At 41.0% G+C, this 18195-nt stretch overlaps 1 protein-coding gene, 1 long non-coding RNA gene and 1 pseudogene across 4 annotated transcripts in view; 2 read left to right on the top strand and 1 right to left on the bottom strand.

Annotated features, from left to right (window-relative positions):
- The first annotated feature begins 1049 nt into the window (after positions 1-1049).
- LOC112821870 (translation machinery-associated protein 7-like) lies at positions 1050-1290 on the top strand (annotated as a pseudogene).
- A 6750-nt stretch (positions 1291-8040) lies between these two features.
- Positions 8041-18195, bottom strand: part of LOC112822129 (uncharacterized) — an 11476-nt gene continuing 1321 nt past the window's right edge. Inside the window, exons 2-5 of one of the 2 annotated variants that reach the window (XR_012379112.1) lie at positions 16281-16474; positions 11531-15608; positions 11027-11196; positions 8041-9086 (exon numbers count right to left, since the gene is read on the bottom strand). This is a non-coding gene — a long non-coding RNA (uncharacterized lncRNA). Of the gene's footprint in view, positions 9087-11026; positions 11197-11530; positions 15609-16280; positions 17292-18195 lie in introns of those variants that run through there. The other variant, XR_012379111.1, reaches the window with a different exon arrangement.
- Positions 16556-18195, top strand: part of GTF2A1 (general transcription factor IIA subunit 1) — a 45672-nt gene continuing 44032 nt past the window's right edge. Inside the window, exon 1 of one of the 2 annotated variants that reach the window (XM_073895679.1) lies at positions 16556-16659. In XM_073895679.1, the coding sequence (XP_073751780.1) occupies positions 16612-16659 (48 nt within the window). In that variant the 5' untranslated portion in view covers positions 16556-16611. Of the gene's footprint in view, positions 16660-17573; positions 18052-18195 lie in introns of those variants that run through there. The other variant, XM_025869525.2, reaches the window with a different exon arrangement.

Raw genomic sequence — 18195 nt, 5'->3', positions numbered from 1 at the left:
ATTGGTCTTCTGGGCATGCAGCAAAAATGCACCGAAAGCAATGTAGGAATCAGCAGACATAAATCAGCATATTCTGGTCTATGCTACTCTGCCACCTACAGGAAGGTTGTGAGCGGGGCACCCCACTTTCAGGTGACCGCAATGACTAACACATCTGCAAAGTACTCTTTCTTGGCATAATTGCTAATCAATACAGTAGTCATTCAAGAATGTTTTGAAACACCCATTCTGTGTTCTATTAGGTTCGAAGGATGCAGAGGTAAATGAGACATGGTCCACCCCCTCCAGAAATACCTCGTTCAGAAGATGGTTTTGATAGCAAATGCATCATTGGGAGCAAGGGCAGCACGTTTGACAACTTCATTTGAGTTACAAAAGGGCATCCCACTTTCTGGGCTGGTAAAGCCCCACATCAGAACATACAGAATACTGTAAGTAGATCAAGCCTGGGGTTTCACCTCCGCCTTCTCAGAAGAGTCCTTCTGTGCAACGTAGAAACTACATAATAGTATGTGGCCTCCTCAGTTCTATAGCTGGTACCCAAATCATGAGCTTATGGTTACCTATTTTTTTTTTAAAGATTTATTTATTTATTTGAGAGAGCGAGAATGAGAGAGAGAAAGTACATGAGAGGGGGAAGGGTTAGAGGGAGAAGCAGGCTCCTCGCTGAGCAGGGAGCCCGATGCGGGACTCGATCCTGGGACTCCAGGATCATGACCTGAGCCGAAGGCAGTTGCTTAACCAACTGAGCCAGCCAGGCGCCCCTTTAAAAATAGACATGAAAGGGGAGCCTGGGTGGCTCAATCGGTTAAGCAGCCGACTCTTGATCTCAGCTCGGGTCTTGATCTTGGGGACATGAGTTCAAGTGCGTTGTGGGGCTCCCTGCTGGGTGTGGAGGCTACTTAAAAAAAAAAAGTAAAAACAGACATGAAAATATCTGGAGCCTAGAATTTACGAAAACATAAATCCATACATAAGGAAATATAGAAATAGTAACAATGTTTTAATATTTCATTTTAATCCCTGTATCAGTGAACGTAGGAGAGGAGATGAGGCTACAAGAAACAACAAAGATGATGTATAAAGGGTTTGAAGGGAGATCCGGCCGTGAAGGTGGCAAGAAGGAGCCCCCGAAGCAGTCCAAGAGGCAGGCCGAGGAGAGGGACAAGAAAGAAGGCATTCAAGCAGAAACAGGAAGAAGAGCAGAAGAAACTCGAGGAGCTAAAAGCGAGGGCCTCGGGGAAGGGCCCCCTGGCCATAGGTGGAATTAAGAAATCTGGCAAAAAATAAGCTGTTCCTTGTGCCCGAGGCAATGATGATCCTTAATTCCCTTCCTGTTTAAACATCTGGATTCCCTGTCATAGCATCTGTTGCTACCTGTAGCTGGAATGAAGTGTTGTCTTAGATCCTGTTGTACATTTAAGAATAAACTTTTGTAAAAAAAAAAAAAATAAAAAAAATAAGGGTTTGAAGGGAAAAAAGAGGAGCCACAAATGGAAAATCAAAACCAATGAAGAGGGGATGGTTGAAGGATGAATGAGCACACCCTTAATCTTGAAACTTTAGGAAAAGGTCATACGTATATTTTAAACAAGCACATGCAGAAATGTTCCTAAGAATGGCTTTGGGACGCTGCGCCACATTGACACATGCTATGAAGCAATGAATTTGCGGCAAGAAGTATTTCCCATGCACTTAGAAAGTTGCATTTGTCAGGGGACTACAGACTATTCTTGTCCACTCCCTGATATTATCATCATCATCAACAAAAATAATAAACATTTGGGGAATTCTTAAGATTATCAAAATAATTGGTTTTAGGGGCGCCTGGGTGGCTCAGTCAGTTAAGCATCTGCCTTCAGCTCAGGTCATGATCCCAGGGTCCTAGGATCGAGTCCCGCATGGGACCCCCTGCTCTGCGGGAAGCCTGCTTCTCCCTCTCCCATTCCCCCTGCTTGTGTTCCCTCTCTCGCTGTGTCTCTCTCTGTCAAATAAATAAATAAAATCTTTTTAAAAAATTGGTTTTAGCCAAGTACATTAGAAAGCTTAAATATTGTCATTCTTGCCCTCAGAAAGAATTATATATAGCAAGATAATGTATAATGCAAGGTATATACAAAGAGTGCTAAATGATGGATTTTAGAAATTTGGGGAGGAATTCAAATGAATTATCACAATCAGGGAAAAGTTTTGGAGAAGGGATATGTTTCGGGCCAACTCTTGAAGGAAAGGGTACCAGTTCAGAAGGCAAGGTAGGGCATGGCCAGGAGGGCAAGTGCACAAGTAGGGGGAACACCATTATGTAAGTAAAGTACGCAGAACTCAGTATAAATGGGGGATTTAGATATAATCAGTACATCTATTTGATGAGAATAGTAGAAATAAAAATGGTTAAATAGGACAGACTATATTTTCCTCCAAATAAATGCAATAAATAACAGTACTTCCAGTCCCAAATGCTCTTCCAGAACCTTCCAGCCCCATCAAATTGTGGAGTCTGTTTCCCCACCCCTGCAATCTGGGCCTTGAATGGTGGGTCTAACGACTGCTCCAACCAATAGAGCACAGTGGATGTGAGGCTATGTGACTTCCAAGGTGAGGTCATAACAGGATGCAGTTTCTGTCTCTCTCTCTCTTATTTCACTCACCTTTCCACCCCGGCTCCATGTTTTGAGGGAGCCCAGACCACGTCCAGTGACCACATGTAGGTATCCCACTCAAAAGTCTTAGCTAAGGTCTCAGCTGACAGCTGGAATCAACCAAGACACATAAGTGCGTAGAGATTCAAATGATTCCAGCCCGCAGATTTTGAGGCTTCCAGCTGAGGCACCTGATGTCACAGAAAAGAGATAAGCCATTCCTGCTGTACTCTGTCCGAATTCCTGATCCTCATAATTCATGAGCATAATAAATAACTGTTTCAGGCCAATAAATTCTGGGGTAATTTGTTACACAGCCATAGTAACTAGAACACTAACATTACTTGAGTAATAACCGAATGCCATGTACTGTGTTTGATGCCTTATATTTTATATCGGTTACCTATTTCTGTATAACAAACCATTCCAAACCTCAGTGGCTTAAAACAATAGTTCTTGCTTATTAAAGCTCACATATCTGTGGTCTACTGTGGACTGACTGACCTAGGCTGGGCTTGCTTATGTGCTTAAGTGTTGCCTGGGTGCCCTGCCCTAGCCTGGGCTTGGCCGGGGCATCTTAGTTAGGGCAGATCCACTGTATATGTCTCTTATCCTCCTCTTGGAATTGACAAGTTTGCCTGGGTAGGTCATTTTCATGCAGAGGCAGGAGCACAAGAACAAGAGTGGAAATACTTAGGCTTCTTAGGGCCTGACGTCAGAAATGGCACACCATCACTTCTACCAAATTCTGTTGGCCAAATGGACTCACGTGACCAGACCCAGATTGATAGGGAAAGAGAACAGACTCCATCTGTTTAATATACTGCAAAGTCACAGGCAAAGGGTGTACACATAGGGAGGGGTGAAGAATTGGAGCCATTAATTCAATCTATTGCATAATTATCAAGTAAGTACCATTATCATCCCCCATCTCATTCATGTCATTGAGAAACTGAAGCACAGAGACTTTAAATAATGTGAGTTAACAGAGTTCCTGGAGCTTCCAGTGAGACTGCTGTTCCTGTGGCTTCTCATCACTGCAACTGTCCAAGACACCAAACTCTCATATGTCTTTGGTCTTTAGGTGCTAGATCTCAACTGGTGCAAGACTGCTGGGTCGTCTGTGCTTCCCACCTTAAACCAATTCCTAACCTTCCTCTAACTGGACCTTAGCATCACTATGCCAATATGTGTTTCCATTAGCCTCAGGAACTGCTAGAAATCCCAACTCTTTTCACCCATCACCCCAATTCATCCATGAATACGTCTCCCTCTTACACTCGTCCCTAGCTCCCTCGACACTTGCTGTGCCTCTAAGACTCAAGACCTGTCATCAGTACTCTATCTATGATATCCTCTCAGGACAGCCCCTTCACTCCCAACTGCCTTCATTTCCAACCCAACTGAAACACTGCTATCCCCCTGTTCCAGGCCCACGCTCCCACTGCCCTGAAGTCCTCACAACAGGATGTGGTTTTTTCCTCTTACACCATGTACCTGTGGGCTTGAAGACGAGAGAGAAGAGAGGTATCCTCTTTGCTTCATAAATCATTCTCCTTCCTCTTCAAAACTTGGATCCTATGGAGTTCATGCTATCACACACTACAACCCCAAACATTGCTATCTCCTTGACCTTCATACAAAGCTTAATTTAGCTTATTTTGCAAGACTAACTTGACCTGGGTTATTTCTTGATTGTGTGTCTGGAAATCATAAGCAAAACTTGAACTGGTTCCCAAGGTTAATATGAGGTCACTACAGACCAATTCTCTATCATTTATGAAATTTCTAATATTCTAACCAATCACCATGAAGTATAAATAACCACTGCCTTCCCATTATATAAACTACCCCTTACAGAAGGGGCCTTGCCCTCTAACCATATACCCTGAGCCTCATTCCCTGTTTTGGTTTGAGGGCTCCTGGTTTGCAAACTGTGTTTTGGTGTGTGCACAATAAACTTTTATGTATTACTACTTGGTCATTCGCTGGTTTTCTGTTATTTATGAACTTCTGACAGTAGTTACTTGCTGAGGCCCAAGACACATGGCTTACTCTCTAGGAAGATGTTCCAGGAGTTGCCCACATCACCTCTTATATGCACTGGATCAAATGTAAGCACAGGGTGACAATCAGTTGCAAAGGAAGCTCAAAAATGTAATCTCTTGCTGGGCAAGACCAGCTGACACTCAGGGAATTCTATTCCTAAAGGAAAGGGAAAAATGGATATTTGGGAACAGTTAGTGATCTTTGTCACTTTAGTTATGCCTCTTACTGACCCACTCTATGCCCTCCCACAAGTAGCTGACTGACACCAGAGAAAAGCACCACAGCCATTATGATTCTTATCCTAAATCTGAAGAAAGCAATTGATTCTCCGTAACAACCTTATATACTTTTTAAGATGCCTTTGATGTTCTGCCTGCAAAAAATTACTAATTCATATTTTCTCCTCTTTTCTCAAACCTTCAATGATTCCTTCCCACTTTTTACACTGCATTCTCAGCTGATAACTTACCCTTGTATTTTACTGAAAAATTTTAAACAATTACAGGAAGTTCCTTTGCTTCCTACCACCAAATCTATCAACTTACCTACACATTTCCACTGTCAGTTCTAACTTTCTTCTCATCCTCTCCTTTTACAGTATATGGAAGCTTTCTGTTCCCAGCAAAGATGAACACCTCCCTTTTTGCTCTGAAGCCTATCCTCACTGGCCTTTCTCAAAGAGTGATGACTGCAATAATATGCAATTTCTTTTGTGTCATTATGATTTTTTTCCTGTTGACTATTCCCAGAAATAGTCTCTAACAAATCCCACCTTCAAAAAATCATTTGAGGAAAGGATTCTGGGAAGCTGGTAGAGTAGGAAGCACTAGGAATCCGTCTCCCCACCTAGACATCAGTTGCATTGGCAGCATCTGACATAACCATGTTGGAACTCTGAAGTCTGTTGAAGGCTTGCAACGTCCAGGCAAAGGCTTGAATGGTAAATTGCAGTGTTAGGTTCAGTCAATGTCAGCTCTTAGCCACAGGAGCAGCTACCCATCCCCCATCTCCCAGTCCTGTGGCAGGCAGCCCTGCACATACTCCAGAAGCAGCTTGTGTGCGCTTGCAGGAGCCAGAGTAGACACAAAGGACCCTGTCCTCCCAACATGGGGAGTCTGTGCTCTGACTGCTGATTGCTACTTCTGATCAGGGAGATACAGAGAAGCTATATTTGCTCTCAGCCTTTTCTCACTTCATCTTTTCTTCTCAATTCACTCCAATTTGTCTTCCATCTCCATTACTACACTATAATGGCTTTTGTCAATGTCCTCTGACTTGACAAATCTAAGATCTTTCCTATCTTCTCTTATGTGCTTCTCAGCAGCATTTGACAGCTTTAACTACTCTCTTTTTGCAACATTCTCTAACCTTGGTGTCCACACCCACCTCCTACCCTCACTCCTCCCATTCTCCTGGTTTATATGCTACATCATTGCCAACTCCTTCCCAGTCTTGTTCTCTCCTTGGTCCAGTCCCTAAATGTCAGAATGCCTCTACTCTCTCCCCTTACATTCTTCACACAATCTCCACATCCCCATGGCTCTAAGTACCTATATATGCTAAATGATTCCCCAGTATTTATTTCCAGCCCAATGTGGGGCTCGATCCCAGGATTCTGGGATCATGGCCCGAGCCGAAGGCAGACTTTTAGCGACTGAGCCACCCAGGTGTCCTGTTCCTGGAAGTTTTAATTCTTGGATTTAATTCAAATTGCTGAGTTCTAAACTTGTATTCAACAGTTTATTTGATGTCTTCACCTGAGTGCTCAACAGACATCTAAACCTAACCATAACAGAATTTTTCTCCCCTAAATGTGTCTTTCCCTCAATTTTCCCTAACCTAAATGGCACCACACCTTCCCAGTCACCTAAGAGAAGCCTATGTGGCATCTCTGATTGCTCATTTTTCTAAAACCCCATATTGTACCCAAAGCAAACCTTACTGGGTCCCTTTTCAAAACATATGATGAATCTTTCTATCTCTACTCTTCTCACCTGAATTTCTACAAATGCCTAACATATAATATTCTACTTATTTATCTTGTCTGTTGTCTGTTTCACCAGCCTCCTGAGCTTCATGAATGAAGGGAATTCGGTTTGTTTTGTCTTATGCTGTACCCTCATGGCTTAGAATAGGGCTTGATGCTCAATAAGTATTTGTTGAATGATTGGCAGAAAAGTCTAGAGGGAATCAGACATGCAAAAATTGAATTATAATACATTCTTTTATTTTTTTAATAAACATTTTATTTATTTATTGATAGAGACAGATAGTTACAGAGCTATTAAGAGAGAGTACAAGCAGGGAGAACAGCAGAGGGAGAGGGAGAAGCAGGCAGGGAGCCCGATGCGGGGCTTGATGCCAGAATCCTAGGATCACGACCTGAGCCAAAGGCAGACAATTAACCAACTGAGGGCGCCTGGGTGACTCAGTCATTAAGCGTCTGCCTTCGGCTCAGGTCATGATCCCAGGGTCCTGGGATTGAGTCCCACATCGGGCTCCCTGCTCAGCGGGAAGCCTGCTTCTCCCTCTCACACTCCCCCTGCTTGTGTTCCTGCTCTCGCTGTCTCTCTCTCTGTCGAGTAAATAAATAAAATCTTTAAAAAAAAAATTAACCAACTGAGCCACCCAGGTGCCTTATAATACATTCTTTTAAATGGGAGTATGTACAAAACTTAGGAAGGAGAGTATTTCCAGATCTTGAGAATTAGAGACAGTGTTAGTCTTTCTTTTTGGATAAGAGAAAAATAAGCCAAGAACAAAGAAAATTGTGAAAATATTTGTCTTAATAGTCCCTTTACAATGTACATTGAAGCCCAATACACAAGTAATTACATCAAATATTATCACTTTCCAAATAATTTACAAAAATAAATATAGAGAAACAATGATGGGGGAAATAATGGAAGGAATTAAAACTTCTAGGAGCAGGACACCTGGGTGGCTCAGTCGCTAAGAGTCTGCCTTCGGCTCGGGTCATGATCCCAGGGTCCTGGGATCGAGCCCCACATCGGGCTCCCTGCTCCATGGGAGGCCTGCTTCTCCCTCTCCTGCTCCCCCTGCTTGTGTTCCTTCTCTCTCTCTCTCTCTCAAATAAATAAATAAATCTTTATTTTTTTTAAAAAAAGCAAGTTGTATATAAAATTTAAGGCGTGATTCCTTCTTTGTAAAAAACAAAGTGTACTCATATTTATCTACATATATATATCCAGAGATGCTTTGTGGGCATAAGAAAAAATACACGTGTGATTGAAAGGTATGACTGGAAAGACAGAAATACATGGGCTTCATCTTTTATTTTATGTAATTTTTTTTATTCGATAGCTTTTGGTATTTAATTTTGCTTGTTTTGTTGTTGTTTTTCCTCCCCAATAAAATACTTTTTGAATGTCATGATTGGTTCAGGAAAAAAAAAATCAGAGGACTAAATATGGAGACTAAGAACATACTGAGATTTTGAAAATGGTCTGTATCTGATAATCATTATCCAATCACATTTTTATAAAGTCAGACAGAAATTCCAATTTGATTTTTTAAGCCAATATTGGAAGGGTGAAAATACCTTAAGGGCACTGAAAAGAGGCTATGTTTGGTATTCTGTAACTACAGTATTAAAAAGGAGAAAGAAAAGCAAAGGAACAGTAATGGAGACAATGAGAGGCAAGAGAGAGAGGGAAGGAGAAAGGAAGGTAAGTTCAGGGAAGAGGGGAGACAGGAAGAAGGGCTTTGGAATTGATTGTATTGTTCACTAAAATTAGAGAAAATTAAGAAGCGATTATGTAATGAATTCTATCCTTGGAAAATAAAACGATTGTTAGTGATAAATATCCCTAAGGAGGCTACAAAATATATGAAGAAATGAAACACCACCCAGGGACTGTGGTTTCCTAGTTCGGTGTTCTATCTGGGCTCAGGTGTATTTTGTCTTCTTGTGGCCAAATAACAGTATTGATTGCCTTTTATCACACACTACAATATATCTGAAGGCTGGAAAATCTATCATTTCAATTTAACATTTATTGAGGAATGGTAATGCATTCTACACTTGACAAGTGAGCAATTATATCTCTTGACTAGAGATTTATATAAGGCCTCTAGTTTTAAACAGTCTGAGTCATTTCAGGAAATAGATGATTTTCAACAAATTTAGAAACAGAAATCAGTTATTCAAATGATTTAACCTCAAGGAAACTGGTGAAAAATTTACTAATTCAGAGCATAGTATGTGTTTCATCTCACACTTGGAATTGCTTCCTTCTTTGATTCTAATTTTACAGATGGAAAAAATAAAAAAAAAAAAAACCCTTACATGTCCAAAAGAGAGATGGCTTTGCTTAATTGGTGAATTCACTTCAGAAGTATGTTCTAATTCCCATTTGCTCCACTGTTCAACATGATCTAGACAAAGACAAAATGGAACCCATTTAATTTTCTGTACCATCAATATTACTATTGTTGTTGTTCTTGTTGTTATGGTCTTCAGTATTTACTGAGGATGTACTTTGTGCCAATCACTGTGCTAAGGGGCTTTACATAGATTAAATCTCAATCGTCACACAACTCGCTAAAGTAGGTAATATTACTAAACTGCCACTTTACAGATGAGGTAACTTGCCCGTGGTTAGAGCGGGGACAAGCATCTTAGTCTACATGACTCAAAGTCCACACACTTGGCTACGTGCTATACCACTATACCTTTCAGTATATACTGCCTCTTCTGATTTATTATTGTGCAATGACATTAGCACATGCCCAATTTAATATATTTTTTAATCTACAGAATCAAAGTTATGCCACTGGTTTATTAGGTAAAATATAAAGAATTCCTCTCCCTAATGTTCTACCACTAAAAACAGTCATCTTTCATTTCTTGTTTTATGAAAGCATCTAAAATGTAATGATAAAGCTAGACATAAATGTTTTGATTATAAAGAATCTTGCTAGAAAATGACTGTTCTTGACAAATTCAGTAATTGAGTAGGTGCTACTTAAAATGGGAAATGGATGATTTTCAACTGATGTAAAAACAGAGAAATTAGTTATGATTTAATAAATGCTTCTTGATGTTGCTTTTATGAAGGCAATTATATTTAATCAGGGCAAAGTCTTGGTTTCAGGTCTCAGTTTTGCATAAGCTACGGAGTTTCTCTTCTCCCAAACGAAGTTTAACACATTATATAATTAACATACATTTGACAAACTTAAGGAGCAACATGATTTGACTCAAAACCTTTGCATTCTCCTGGATTGATAGTTTCTTAATTTCTAAGACAGGTGGAAAGAGCCTTGAACTTGTACCTCTAAAATTTCACAAGTAAACAGCAATATGACCTTGGGCAATCACCGCTGAAGGTGAGTCTCAGTTTCCCATCCACAATGAAGGGATTATATTACTTATCTCATTGGATTGCTATAAGCTTTAAAGGAAGTACCATGTGAAGTCAATCCATTATTATCGTTGCTTCTCATCTTGGCAGGAACACAAAATAGCAAATTCCTCATTTTTTTTTTAATCTCCATTTTTCCTGTTTAAGCATCTATTATGTTTTGCCTGCTGGCTATCTCATTACTTTGAAGAAGCATCCTACAAAAATAATCCAGAACCTTGTTCACAACAAGGTATTTGAATTGCAACCCCTTGATTTTCTCACAGAAAACTGTTAAACGGATCAGTCCTCCCATTCTGGTCTGGAATCTCTGACTTTCTGCTCCCTCCCTTTTTACAAGCTGTATTACTTCTACTACCAGAGGAAGGTAGATTCTGGGAACTGAAAATGGTCCATCTAGTTCCAGTTTACATAATAATTCTCTAAGATATGGTTTGTAAATAAACTACAGATTTATCTATGTTGTGTTTTATTAGAAAGTTATCTATGTAGAATTATCTGCCATATCAGAAGCCTCTATCAAATTGAAGATGTATGAATAAGAAGATAAAGGTGGCATGTAAATAAAAGATAATTTGGGGGAGCCTGGGTGGCTGAATTGGTTAAGCATCTGCCTTTGGCTCAGGTCATGATCTCAGGGTCTTGGAATTGAGCGAGGCTTCCCGCTCAGTGGAGAGTCTGCTTCTCCCTCTCCCTCTGCCCCTCCCCCTTGGTCATGCATTCATTCTCTCTTTCTCAAATAAACAAAGTCTTTAAAAAAAAGATAGTTTGTCTGCTAGAAGAATACTTTTATAAAAACATCAGAGTGAGCACCTTATTTTTCACCATTTTTAACTATCCCAATTACAGCTGTTCAACTTGTGAATCAAGATAAGGTATATGTGGCTGTGAGATCCAAGAACCAGAGAAAGAGGAAACCTACGTAATTAAACAGTGTTTAATATTAATTACATTTAGGGGGCGCCTGGGTGGCTCAGTTGGTTGAGCGTCTGCCTTCAGCTCAGGTCATGAGCTCCAGGTCCTGGGATCGAGCCCCGTGTTAGGCTCCTGGCTCAGCAGGGAGTCTGCTTCTCCCTCTCCCTCTGCCTGCTGCTCCCCCTGCTTGTGCTCTCTCTATCTCTCTGTCAAATAAATAAATAAAATCTTAAGAAAAAGCAGTCCTTTTTTTTTTACAAGTAAGGTAACATTCACAGGTTCTGAGGATTAGGACATGGACATTTTCTTTTGGGGGTCACATTCAAGCCACGCCATCTACCATTTGGTACTCGGCAGTAGAATTCATGTAGGAAAGGCTAGATAAGTCCTAGGTAAGTCTTCATTCCCCGGCGTCCTCCCAGAGCGACCAATTAGCATTTTCATGTTTTTTTAACCGTATTATAAATTAATGGATTTAAATATTTGATGTACTTCAACTTGCTATTAAGTTCTATCCTACTGGTACTCCAAGTGTCTCACCTTTGGCCAGTAGGGGCCTCTTCATGTTGGCTCCTAAATTCTCTTGACACGATACTGGCAGTCTTCGGTATCTTCTGTTATGGGTTGAATTGTGTCCTCCAAAAAAGCGATGTTGAAATCTGAACCCTAGCATCTCAGAAAGTGACCTTATTTGGAAATAGGGTGGTCATTATGGTAAACCCTAATCCAGTATGACTGGCAACCTTACAAAAAGGGGAATTTGGGACATAGAGACAGACACGCATAGAGGGAAAACAATGTAAAGACACAGGGAGAATGCCATGTACAGATGGAGGCAGAGATTGGAGTCATGCGACCATAAGCCAAAGAACACCAAGGACTGCAGGCCAACACCAGAAGCTGGGAAGAGGTGAGGAAGGATTCTACTCAGAGGATCAGATAGAGCATGGTCTCGCTGACATCTTGATTTCAGACTTCCAGCTTCCAGGAGTGTGAGAAAATAAATTTCTATTATTTTAAGTCACCCAGTTTGTGGGACTTTGTTACAATAGCCCAGGGAAACTAATACATCTTCTTTGTGACCTGTATGAAAAGATATTCTAGACTCATTTTGTATTAGGTTGGGCAATAATTGGCAATTTCCTCTGGCTCAAACTGATATTTTTCTTGCTCTAATCCTGGAGTCAGCAATATCTGCAAGGAGCCTTGATTCCTTTTAGTGGAAAATGATATTTCAAGATAATAATCTGAGAGCTAGAGATGCTCACAGTTGCTACATTGGTCAATGCGTTTAGGCTTTTTCAGAGCTATGTATATTTTACAACTAAAACACTGGGTTTGGGTTTTGTTGTTTTTTAGAAAAAAGACATTTCTTGGTCCTGACCTGGACTCAGAATGAGACATTTCTCCAAGGAATACTGGTCTTGAAATGCCACAATTTAGGCATTAGGTGTACTCATTGCTACTGGATTGGTTATTTCTAGGCCTTTTCAGAGGCAGGGTAAAAAATAAGACAATGCATCACGATGCTTCTAGTTCAAATTCGGGATTACAGAATTTTACTTATCTACTTGTATCTTACATCTGCATTTCCTTTCCTCCATGTTGGGAATCCTGGTTTTTAAGAACAATTAAGATGATATAATTAGAACATCACATAATTACTCATTTTATTTATCTCACATTTCACATTTAAAAAACCAGAATACATATACAAACATTATCACATCAATACAGAGAAGAGTGAAAAAAAACTTATATTTCTTCGTTTTTAGAAAATATCTCCCTATAGATGTATAGTCAAATTACTGTTTTTTAAAAATATTTTTTTTATTTATTTGAGAGAGAGAGCATGAGAGAGAGAGAGAGAGAGAGAGCACAAGCAGGGGGGAGGGGGAGAGGGAAAGGGAAAAGCAGGCTCCCCATTGAGCAGGGACCCATGACCTGAGCTGAAGGTGGATGCTTAACCTACTGAGCCACCCAGGCACCCCAAATTACTGTGTTTTAAGCTCACTTGAAAAGGTTCCCCTCTGTGTGTTATGAAATGTACTATTAGGTTTATTTGCTTCATTTTATTTCAGTTTTGAGACCAATTACAATTAATTTTATTTTATAATTAAGTGAATAGGTTTCCAGAGTCAAACATAAAAAATACATTTAAATAAGCCTAGTTTCTATTCCTGTCCTCATCGTAATATTTTCTCCTTGTCCTTATAGGTAACCTTCCCTTAAAAAAAATTATGGTTTATCTTTCCTTTTTTTAAATATAAGCAAGTGTATGTACACACAATGTTATAGTTCCTCTTTTCTTAGATGGTAGCATACAAAGAACACTTATCTCTACTTGCTTTTCTCACTTAGCACTGTATCCTGAAGATTAGTCCATAGTGGTATATAGAAATATTCCTCATTCCTTGTTATAGCTGTATAGTATTTCACTGTGTGCAAAGACCATAGTTTATTCAACCAATCCCCTTATCTGGACATATCAGAGTGTTTCCTTTCTTTTGGTGTTGCAAGCAGTCCTATAATTGAATAGTCCTGGGCATATACCTTTTCATATTTCTGCTACTATACCTGTGGGATAGAGTCCTAGAATTGGCATTGCTGGGTCAATGAACAAATTCGTATGTAGTTTTGCTAGGTATAATTGTACACATGTATAATCAAGCAACTTGATGAATTACAATGATAGATCAGCATTTAGCTTAAAGAATCTTTTTTTTTTTTTTTCAGAGTTATTTGAGAGAGAGAGAGAGAGAGAGGGCGAGCATGCATGAGTGGGGGTGGGGGCAGGGGTAGAGAGAGAAGAAGCCGACTCCTCGATGAATGTGGAGCCCAACACGGGGCTCAATCTCATGACCCTGAAATCATGACCAGAGTCGGAAATCAAGAGTCAGAGGCTTAATCGACTGACCCACCCAGGTGCCCCTTAGCTTAAGGAATCTTATCTCACAACAGCATATATTATATTTACATACAAAAATTACTCTGTATACTCTCACCACTTAAGTTATCAAAATTTAGCCAAACTTTTTGTGGATAAATTAATCATCAACCACTGGCAGCATTATTAAAATCTCATAGGAGTGTTCTATAATGTGAGTTAAAAAGACCTTTCCCTTGCTTTGATGTTGTTGATGTAACTTACCATTAATAATACAAACATCCACCCAGTACTTACCAAAGCACTTTCTAGTACCTTTGATCTTCCCAACAATCCATAGGTGGTGGTTACTATTTCATCTTACCAAGCACAGAGAAGTTTAGTTACTACAGAAGGTCTCACAGTAAGGTAATGGCATTGTCAAACCTGACTGCACAGATTCTGCACTGTTATTTTTGCTAAGCCACCACTAACTGGCTTATATTTCCATATACAAAAAATAATTGCAAGTTGCTGTTTTAAGTTGCTGTTTTAAGACATGAAGTAGCAATTTTAAACTGTAAGTTAGAAGGAAGAGAACATTAAAAAAAGAGTTAAAAAAATCTCCTCATATGTATAAAAGTAATTGGTATGGCCAGTAATTTCTTTTTATACACTGCATCAAACATCAGCGCATGTGGAAATCAACAGGTATTTTTTGTTTTGGTTTGTAAAGGCCTAAAAAATATGTGAATTCTGAATATAATTTTTTGGTAGTACTGAAATACAGTGCTTTTAAAATCTTGAATGAATGCTGTCATTATGCACCATACAATAGGGGCTTTCATTAGGATTGGTAAGCTTGAGTTACAAGAACTTCCCCCTTCACTTCTGTTTTCTCCAAAAGTGCTCAATACTATTGAGTATATAAGGGCTGCTTGATTCCTAAATATGCCAGATAATTAGCTTTATTGATCTATCTATCTATCTATTATTTAAGAACATGGAAGCTGAAGGTAAGTTACATAATGAGATTTTAGTTCAAGCTAATTTCCATGAGCAGTCTTTTTAGATTTTTTTTCTTTCTTGGCATTGTTGCTGAAATAGTCATTTGGACAGTAAAACATTTTAATGTTTGGACATATAAAGTTTGGTGTCATTTTGTTTATGGTATATTAAAATTTATGCACTAAAATTTTCCATTGCCTCTTTTGTTTGGCAGTTATCCAGTGTTTAGGCAGAATATTAACATTAAAAGAAAGAAGTAACTTTTTATCATCCAGTACAAAACACTTTGAAGTAAAAAAAAAAAAAAAGATTCATTACAAAGAAAGAGAGCACTATATGTATCTGTTTAAGTATACGGCTGTTACAAAATATGAGTTCACAGACTGAAAATCCAGTATAAATGTTTCATACATGGTACAAGGAGCTGCTAAAATTGGAAAAGTTATTTAAGCTCCCCTCCCCCAAGAAAAAGTAAAGATAAAAACAATTTAAATATAATGCTAAATCTAGTCTTACATGGGAGGAGCTTTCTATTCACAGATTTCCAGTTTTGTGAATTAAACAGCTGTAGTCTCCAAATTATTCAGACCCAGTATTTTGGTGCAAGATCAGGAAATGTCTCTTTCTGAAACTAAACTGGCTGGCACACATATATAGTGATTGAAGGCATATTACAACTGAATGAGGAATGGAAAACAGTAAATTGGAATGGAATCCATGGTGGTTAGTTAGATGCCAGGCACACTGGAGAGAGAAGGAAAGAGATCTGGGTCAATATTAGTCAATGTTACAATTTAAAGTGTGTAAAAACAGAGGCCATCTCAGAGCCTCTGAGAAGTATGAAGGTCATAAGGCACCCAGAACTGGGTTTTCTTTTTAATCCAATAACTGTATTTTGTTACTTCACAGGTCAGTCTCAATCAGAGCAAAATGGTGACTAATCCCCTTGGGAATAAGTCCATGGCGAATAAATCTCATAAATTCTAACCCATGTTTTGTATGCAGTGGTCTTTATCTTAACTGATGGCAAAACATTCTATCATTTAGTCAAGAATACCAAGGGGTTAGGGAAGAAAATGAGGTGGAAGGTGAGGGATTCCCAGTGCAAATACTTGGTAGTATGTATACATAAAAAGGTAAAAAGAAGTCCTAATAAGCCAGTATCAGTATTGGTACTGTTTAGTATAACTTTTCGGGCTAATGGTCACCTGAATATTAAATGAATTACAAAAGGTAATGGAACCCTATTTTTACTATCAAGAACACTGATTTCCTAGGACCGTTTTTTAAGTGCCTTCACGCAGGAAGCCTGTGCAGGGAACTGAAATGCAAGTGGTAAGGCAAGAATGTAGGATCAGGTGTGTTAAAAGAAATATCAAAATTAATTGATATTCTCTTTGCCTATCACAAACATACCGACAATTTCCCATTTCTGAGTATTAATGGCCTCTGCTTTCTCCTGGCACGTTGCATCTTTTCCTCTCTCTGGTAGTTGTCTTTGCTATTTTCCAAATATGCTTTCAGTTGCATACAACTTTGACATTTCTTTTTGGTTTATGAAAATAAACTCCCTCACTTGTCCAGACTACATTCCACGTCTCTCAAAATTCCTAGGGACAAAGAGAATTAGGTACTGTGAGTTCTGCCTTCTAAACAGAGAATTCTCTGTTCTGCGTGAAATGTTGCCATAAAGGCGGGATTTGCCTGAGCAGAGCAGGTCAATGCCTTTTGATTTATACTCCAAGACATGGACTTTTTTTGCCCGCTCTCTCGCAGCAGGAGGCCACGAGAGTTGGTGGGTCAAGGGGAAGTATTTCAGATGTTAGTCATTACACGCAGGCCATGTGGTTACAGAATTTTGGCAGTGTTTTAAAAAGGGGGGGAGGGGTAAACGTTATCGTGCTGTCATAATCCGGTGGCTCGTGTTTCGTTTATTTTTTTCCATTTCCACCATCGTTATAAGTCACTTAAAGTACTAGTGGGCTAGTAGGTGACCGAACCTTGGGGAAATTTAAGCCCAGAGACTTCCAGCTGTACTGGTGGAGACAAGTCAGCCAGTTCAGGGGTTACTAATTCTGAAATGTGTTAACAGTGGGCCCAAATCAGCTTTCTTCCCGTTTAGGAAGACGTACACAATTTTGCAGGCGAAAGGCCGACCCTTCAGGAGAGCAACGAAAACCTCAGAGCTTGAAGTCAAAGACTAGCTCAAGCCCCGAGATGACTCCGCATTTAAAACTCTGCCCCGAGTCCAAGCGCTCCCGGGGCCGGAAGCGGGAACACGTGACCGGTCCTCCGCAGCCATTGCTAGCGAGGCAGCCGCCACCACCCCTTCCCTATTTTCTAGCTTCTCCAGCGCCGGGAGACGCAGAAACACTTGACAAGAGTCGGTCCCAGGTAACTTTGGACTGGAATGTCACCAGAACTCATGCCTTTTCTAGCAATGCTTTGCAAGTCCCTCACCCTAAAAGAGCTGTAGGACACTTCCGCCTGGGTGGCAACCACGTGATCACGCGAGACTTGGGGAGCGGGCAAGCCGACTTGACTACTCCAGTCCCCTGGCTCCGCCCGCCCAGCACTCTCCACGGCGCGTGACGACGCGGCCCACGGCGGCCTCCGCCCCGGCGCGCCTGCGCACGCGGCTCTCGCGGTGTCTCGCGCTCAGCCCCGCCCACTTCTGCCCCCGCCCTTTCCGCCCCTCCCTCCCCCTCCGCCCTGTCTCTCGGCGGCAGCGGCGGCGGCGGTGGCTCGCGCAGCTCGTTGGCTCACTATATAAAGGGGAGAAGCGGGCGGACCGGACGGCTGGAGCTGCAGCCGGTGGCGGCAGCGGCGGCGCGGGGAGCGGCGACCGGTGGTGGTTTCCCTCCTTGGCGCGGGGTGGGGAGCCGGCAACGCCCCCCGGACCCCAGAAGGGTCGTGGCTTTTTTTTTTTTTAAGGGCGATTCTCGAGGTTTTTAGCTCTGGGAGGACTGCCCCCCTCCTCCTCCTCTCACCGCTCCCCTTTACTCTTTCAGGATTCGATTTTGTTTGAAATTTTTACCCCCAATCTTGCGGTGGCTTGGGCCACCCTTCGGGTGTTTTGGTTTTGTTTTCTTTTTTGGTTTTGTTTTTATCTTGTTTTCTTGGGCTTGTCCCCCTCTTGTTTGTGTTGTGTGTGGAAATGGCGAACTCGGCAAATACAAACACCGTGGTAAGGACGTGGTTTGGTGGCCGGCGGGGGCTTCGTCCAGGCGGCAGCAACGGCCGGACCGGGCGGGGGCGGGGACGACGGCGGCGACTCCCGGCCTCTACTCTCCTCAGCCGCCCGCGCGGCCGCCGCCGCCGCCGCTTCCCG

The sequence above is a fragment of the Callorhinus ursinus genome, unplaced genomic scaffold (assembly GCF_003265705.2).
Source record: "Callorhinus ursinus isolate GAN/ISIS: 27379988/994484 unplaced genomic scaffold, GSC_fseal_2.0 scaffold8, whole genome shotgun sequence".
In the NCBI taxonomy this organism is placed as follows: domain Eukaryota; kingdom Metazoa; phylum Chordata; class Mammalia; order Carnivora; family Otariidae; genus Callorhinus; species Callorhinus ursinus.
This window is presented reverse-complemented; position numbering and strand designations above follow the sequence as displayed.